General features: G+C 44.1%; 1 protein-coding gene across 2 annotated transcripts; it reads left to right on the top strand.

Annotated features, from left to right (window-relative positions):
* The first annotated feature begins 382 nt into the window (after window positions 1–382).
* On the top strand, window positions 383–4568 carry LOC311099474 (betaine--homocysteine S-methyltransferase 1). Of its 2 annotated transcripts, XR_014609724.1 has the most exons (9): window positions 457–550; window positions 1054–1186; window positions 1396–1508; window positions 2033–2224; window positions 2421–2568; window positions 2858–3040; window positions 3209–3437; window positions 3700–3939; window positions 4128–4568. XR_014609724.1 is itself a non-coding variant. In XM_084140164.1 (8 exons), exons 1-8 carry the CDS (start codon window positions 521–523, stop codon window positions 3878–3880), a joined length of 1209 nt encoding a protein of 402 aa, XP_083996290.1. In that variant the 5' UTR covers window positions 383–520; the 3' UTR covers window positions 3881–4568. The 2 variants fall into 2 exon arrangements, 1 of the variants encoding a protein (XP_083996290.1); XM_084140164.1 differs by having other exon boundaries at window positions 383–550; window positions 3700–4568.
* The last annotated feature ends 1451 nt before the right edge of the window (window positions 4569–6019 follow it).

Raw genomic sequence — 6019 nt, 5'->3', positions numbered from 1 at the left:
CTACCATGTTTACGGATAATCATGAATGAATCGAGAATAATGATGAGTGAGAAAGTTACAGATGCACAAAGATCATGCCCCAAAAACATGCTAACCTCTTAACTCTCACCATTACGAACAAAAAGGGAGGTTAGCATTTTTTGGGGGTATGATATTTATGCCTCTAACTTTCTCACTCATCATTATCCACCATTCATTCATGATTATCCGTAGTCATGGTAGCATCCAAGAACTATTGCACGTAGTATTGATTTATCCATTTTAGAATAAGGCTGTAATATAACACAATGTGGAAAAAGTGAAGGGGTCTGAATACTTTCCGAATGCACTGTAGATGCAGAGAAACATTTGTTATTTAACAAGCAGGAGCAGGCGGATCTGTGTGACTGAGTGACATCAGTGCGCACCACACCCCTCTTTGGGCTTATAAAGGCAGACGGATCACGGTATCAAACCCTCTCCAAATCTAGAGGAAGCTTGTGTTTGAGAAGGAGTGTCTCAAGTACAACTGCAGTCACCAATGATCATGGCACCTGCTGGAGCTAAGCGGGTAAGTGGAGACTTAATATTAATATGACCATCATTATGGCTGTAAATGCATGCATGCCTATTGCGTAATGCACTTAGCCTTTTGCAGAACTATTGCAGATGTGCTACTGTATGTATTGCTTTGGTGTTAAGTGTACGTTATTATAACGATCAAAATGCTTATTTTAGTTCCAACTTCATCTGAACCCCTTGGTCTTGTTTGGCGCAATATATACAGTATGTTTTTATCATTGTGCATGCTTCGTTGACTTTGGTTGAAATAGAATGGCCTGACTTCTACTACAACTCTATTCTTTAACTTTTCCTTTGTTCAGCGTTTCCTAAACTCGGTCCTCGGGACCCCAAGGGGTGCATTGTTAACCAATTGGTGTCCCCAGGACCGAGTTTGGGAAACAATGCATTAGTTTACCGGTTGCGTATTTCATTCAGGGTACTTTTGCATTTATTGCGCGTGCATATTTCATACTTGTAGAATGGAGAGCTAATTACGGAATGTTTGTGCAGAACATTTTGGAGCGCCTGGATGCAGGAGAGATTGTCATCGGGGATGGAGGTTTCGTCTTCGCCTTGGAGAAGAGGGGCTATGTGAAGGCGGGTCCCTGGACTCCTGAAGCTGCCGCCGAGCATCCCGAGGCTGGTAAACGCTATCTAATCTTTTGGCTCCCTGGACCCTGCGCGTCAGTCATAGGCTAGCCTACATAACAGTTAGTGAAGCCTCTCGCCTCTCCAACTTGTCCACCAGACGCACATGTTTTAACCAGATGAAGTTGAGAGAGTGTTAAGTCGCGAAGTTGTAAATACTTAGCAAAAAGCCATATGAGTGACAATTACTATTCTCGTTTCCAGTGCGACAGCTGCACCGCGAATTCCTGCGGGCGGGGTCAAATGTCATGCAGACTTTCACCTTCTACGCCAGCGACGATAAACTGGAGAACAGGGGTAACGCTCAGCGCTTCACAGTGAGTATCCTCTGCAGCCGTTGGGAAAACTCACCAAGAGGAATGAATGAGAATGCCAGACCCATACCAATATTCTACTGTTACAGTTTGGCCATGCATTTCAACGCAAGATTGTTCAATGACTGAATGGGATAAGAGGTTATATAAATAATTGTTCAATTTACCTGTAAATCAGGTTTCCTATACATCTCTCGAATCCTGTTCTTCTGTTCAGCACTGATTTATTTCCCAACTTGGTGTTTAGCCTACTTGGCAGGTTTCACAATGATGATATAGAAGACATTGGGTGCTTTCCTTTGCCCAGGCGTTGCTGATGCCTGCCAGATCTCACAACGCCTGGTTAGGTATTTTATGTATCAGCTAATCACATCGTACGTTATAGCAATCTATCAGTCGATGACAGTCGATCACGTGACACGGAAACATTGATTGATGCATGCAACGTCTGAGCAACCATTGTAGGCTACCTCAAACTACATCAATAGGGTTGTACACTAATCAATGGCTGCTTTGATTTACACCAGGGCGCACAAATCAACGAGGCCGCCTGTGACCTGGCCAGGGAGGTGGCCAATGAGGGTGATGCGATGGTTGCGGGCGGGGTCTCCCAGACCCCCTCTTACTTGAGCTGCAAGAGCGAGGACGAGGTCAAGGGCATCTTCAAGAGGCAGCTCGATGTCTTCGTCAAGAAGAACGTGGATTTCATGATTGCAGAGGTAGGAATGGCATGTTGTACACTCATATAGTAGATCCTCTTCTTGCACACATGCCATACTGAAACTGTGTATCTGATTTTCATCATTTTGACCTGACCGATTCTATGTGCAATGGATCCTCACTTGGACAATGCTAGTTTCTGTCTTGTTTGGGTCGTCACTTTTGTACCCTGTGTGTTTCTGTGTGTTTGCGCAGTACTTTGAGCATGTGGAGGAGGCAGAGTGGGCCGTACAGGTGCTGAAGACCTCAGGCAAGCCAGTGTGTGCCTCTCTGTGTATCGGCCCTGACGGAGACCTCAACGGAGTCAGCCCTGGGGACTGTGCCGTCAGGCTGGTCAAAGCTGGTATGGGACTTAATTTAGCCATTATACACACATGCGCACACACACACAGTCTTGTACAGCTAACCTTGTGGGGACACACAATTCAGTCCCATTCAAAATCCTATTTTCCCTACCCTGTACTCTAACCTTAACCTTAACCCTAACCCAAAAACCTAACCTTAACCCTAGCTCCTAACCCTAAACCTAATTCTAACACTAACAACCCTAAACCCCCTAGAAATAGCATTTGACCTTGTGGGGACCAACAAAAAGCTCTCTAACTGTCAGCTCTCTCTCTCTCTGCCAATAGGAGCCAATATTGTGGGCATCAACTGCCACTTTGACCCCATGACCTGTGTGAAGACGGTGAAAATGATGAAGGAGGGTGTGGAGAGGGCAGGGCTGAAGGCCCACTACATGGTCCAGCCTTTGGCCTACCACACCCCTGACTGCAACTGCCAGGGATTCATCGACCTGCCAGAGTTCCCCTTCGGTACGTACACACATCTCCATAGCTCTCTCCTGCCCACTAGGTCGTCTTTTCTGTTTCTGTTTCTCTCTTTCCTCCTTTCTTCCTTCCTTTCTCTCCTCCCTCTTTCTCCTAACTTCTCTTTTCTCTCACAACTCCCTCTCTCTGACTACATTTCTCTCTCTCCCCCAGGTCTGGAGCCCAGGATTCTGACCAGGTGGGACATGCACAAGTACGCCAGGGAGGCCTTCAACGTTGGCATCCGTTTCATCGGCGGCTGCTGCGGCTTCGAGCCCTACCACATCAGGGCTGTGGCTGAGGAGCTGGCCACAGAGAGAGGCTACCTGCCCGCTGCCTCTGAGAAGCATGGCAACTGGGGTGCTGGCCTGGAGATGCACACCAAGCCATGGGTCCGTGCCAGGTAAGGAGACCTTATACACTACATGGGTACAAATTAGTTAGATACCAGGAACCACAAAGGTGAGTCCCTATATGACTCCAGTCCAAAATCACAAAAGTTCAATTATTTAACTTAAATTGTTACTGTAAGACACGAGGTTACACATAGTACTGTACCATTTTATTACCAGCTTATTACTGCCACATTTGGAGTATACATTTGACCTCTTACATTTTCAATCCTCCACCTCTCCCTTCCCCTCCTCCATCCCTCTCTCCCCCAGGGCTCGCCGTGACTACTGGGAGAAGTTGAAGCCAGCATCCGGCCGTCCCAAGTGTCCCTCCATGTCCACCCCTGACAGCTGGGGTGTCACTAAGGGCCATGCTGACCTGATGCAGCACAAGGAGGCCACCAGCCAGGAAGAGCTCAAGCCCCTGTTTGAGAAGGCCAAGGCCAGCAACTGAGCACTCCTCCTTGGCTAGGAGAGGGAGGTGGAGCCCCCTGGAGGAAAACCAAAGGAGAGGTGTGTACTCCGAAGGAGTCGTGTGTTGTGGTTTGTTGTGATAAAGGCAGAGGGGAGAACTCACACACATTCCCTTTTTAAAGAAGTTTACATAACACAAATTATTAGATGGAAGTCTTATTGTTCTGTTTTGATTTCTAGGACCATTTTTTGTGAACCAAAAGTTTTCTTCTTATGATTTCATTCAGATTTGCAGCATCTCTAGATGGTACAGCTCCATCGTATTCTCTTCTGTAATAATTCTGAAGTGATATGGTATAGATGCATCTCATTTCTAAATAACTGGATTTCAAACTTGATATGTGCCTTACTTAGACAGAATGTTACAGCAATCATCAAGCCATTGATACGTACTGTGAGTTAAACAAACAAACCAAAAAGTTGCCCCCAGTGGTGCGTCCACACATACCTCCAGAGTGTTCTGCTGATCTCGTGACTATCGAAACACATAAGCTTATAAATAAAAGTGAGAGCGTGTTACCGAAACTACTGTGACCACAATGTTAAATAGCTGGTAAAGAATTTAGCATAGCCTAGTTCTGAATACATCTAGTGCCAAATAATAAATTACCTAATTAAAGTTGACTTCATAACTGTAGTTTCATTCAATAAACTTCCACTTGACCTTGTATGTGATGACGTTTCTTCATTGTGTGGGGTATCCTATCAACATGTTGGTGTTTTGAACCCTCAAGCTACCAAAACAATTTTACATACACAGAATACCAAGATAAAACTATTGAAAATAGACAATCACAGCAAACTCTGAATTGATTTCCAAAACATCTTTATTGTAAATAATGTTTTTGAAATAACAAAAAACCAAATAGCTTCAAAGTCCAATCCAAATGAGTTCTAAAAAGCTATTTCACGTCATTCTACCCTTACAGAAAAGTCCTGCAAAAATATTCAATAATCCTGCAGGTTCAGCTGGAGTCTTGCAAGAATTACTATGGCTGTGTTTACACAGGCAGACCAATTCTGATCTTTTGTCCACTAATTGGTATTTTGACCAATCACATCAGTCAGATCTTTTCACATCAGATCTTTTCAGAGCTGATTTGATTAGTCAAAAGACCAATTAGTGAAAAAAATATCAGAATTGGGCTGCCTGTGTAAACGCAGCCCATAATCCTGCAGGAATATCAAACATTCTGCAAGTTCTGCTCCTACAGAAATGTACCTGGATGTGCAAGATCCTTTTTCCTGCATGATAAGTCAAATTCCTGAAGAAGTACTGCAGTTGCATCAAGAAAAACTTCTGACAGTGACATCTATAAACGTTTTCCTGCACGATTGGTACAAGATTCTTACAGGTCACCTACACAATTAATTCACAAAGGCAAACATTCCTCTTTAAGTTTTCAGAATGTTGATATATTTATGTTACATGCAATTTTACATGGTAGGCGTTCTCTGCCCAACTGTGTCATTAAAGGCTGCGTTTACACCAGGGGAGAACGACTGCCCCCTTTCATTGAAGCCACGGTAGTTCAAGGCCGACCGCAGTAATGCAGGCATTGTTAGCAGAAAACAGGATCCCCCATTATAGTGAATGGAAAAGTGGCAATCTTCGTGGTCAATCTGTCTAAATAAAAACCAAAAAATGGAAGACAGTCATGGTACCAATAATTACTTCTAATACACCAGATATATGTCCTTGAACCGATTATTTTAAAATCGCACACAGAATAAGTTATAAGGATAATTTAGTTGCTAATGGCATCCTGCAGTACCCCGGTCGGCCATCAACTTGAGTTTGTCAATGAGAGGGGGCAGCACTGATCTAGCCTGCAACGTCACTTCCTGGAGTAGCTAAAACTGCGTATGTTATGTCCAGAGAAGAAGAGGTAAAGCGAGAGGTTTTACTCCGCCCAAAATCTGTCCACCAAAATAAGCCCACCAAGCAAGGAGGTTTTGTATGGAGGTCAATGAGTGTCTAATTTGGTTAACAACAAATGTAAAGGTTTATTTGCTACGTGTGGCTTATTTGATCGAAGGTTTCGTAATGCTTAGGTTGTTATGAGTGTATTGATATAAGTGGGACACGTGACATCCCGGCAACTTTGAGAAAAAACAC

This window comes from Coregonus lavaretus (genome assembly GCF_964263955.1).
Source record: "Coregonus lavaretus genome assembly, chromosome: 24".
Taxonomy (NCBI): Eukaryota; Metazoa; Chordata; class Actinopteri; order Salmoniformes; family Salmonidae; genus Coregonus; species Coregonus lavaretus.
The sequence above is the reverse complement of the archived record's forward strand: the minus strand, read 5'-3'. Positions and strand labels throughout refer to the sequence as shown.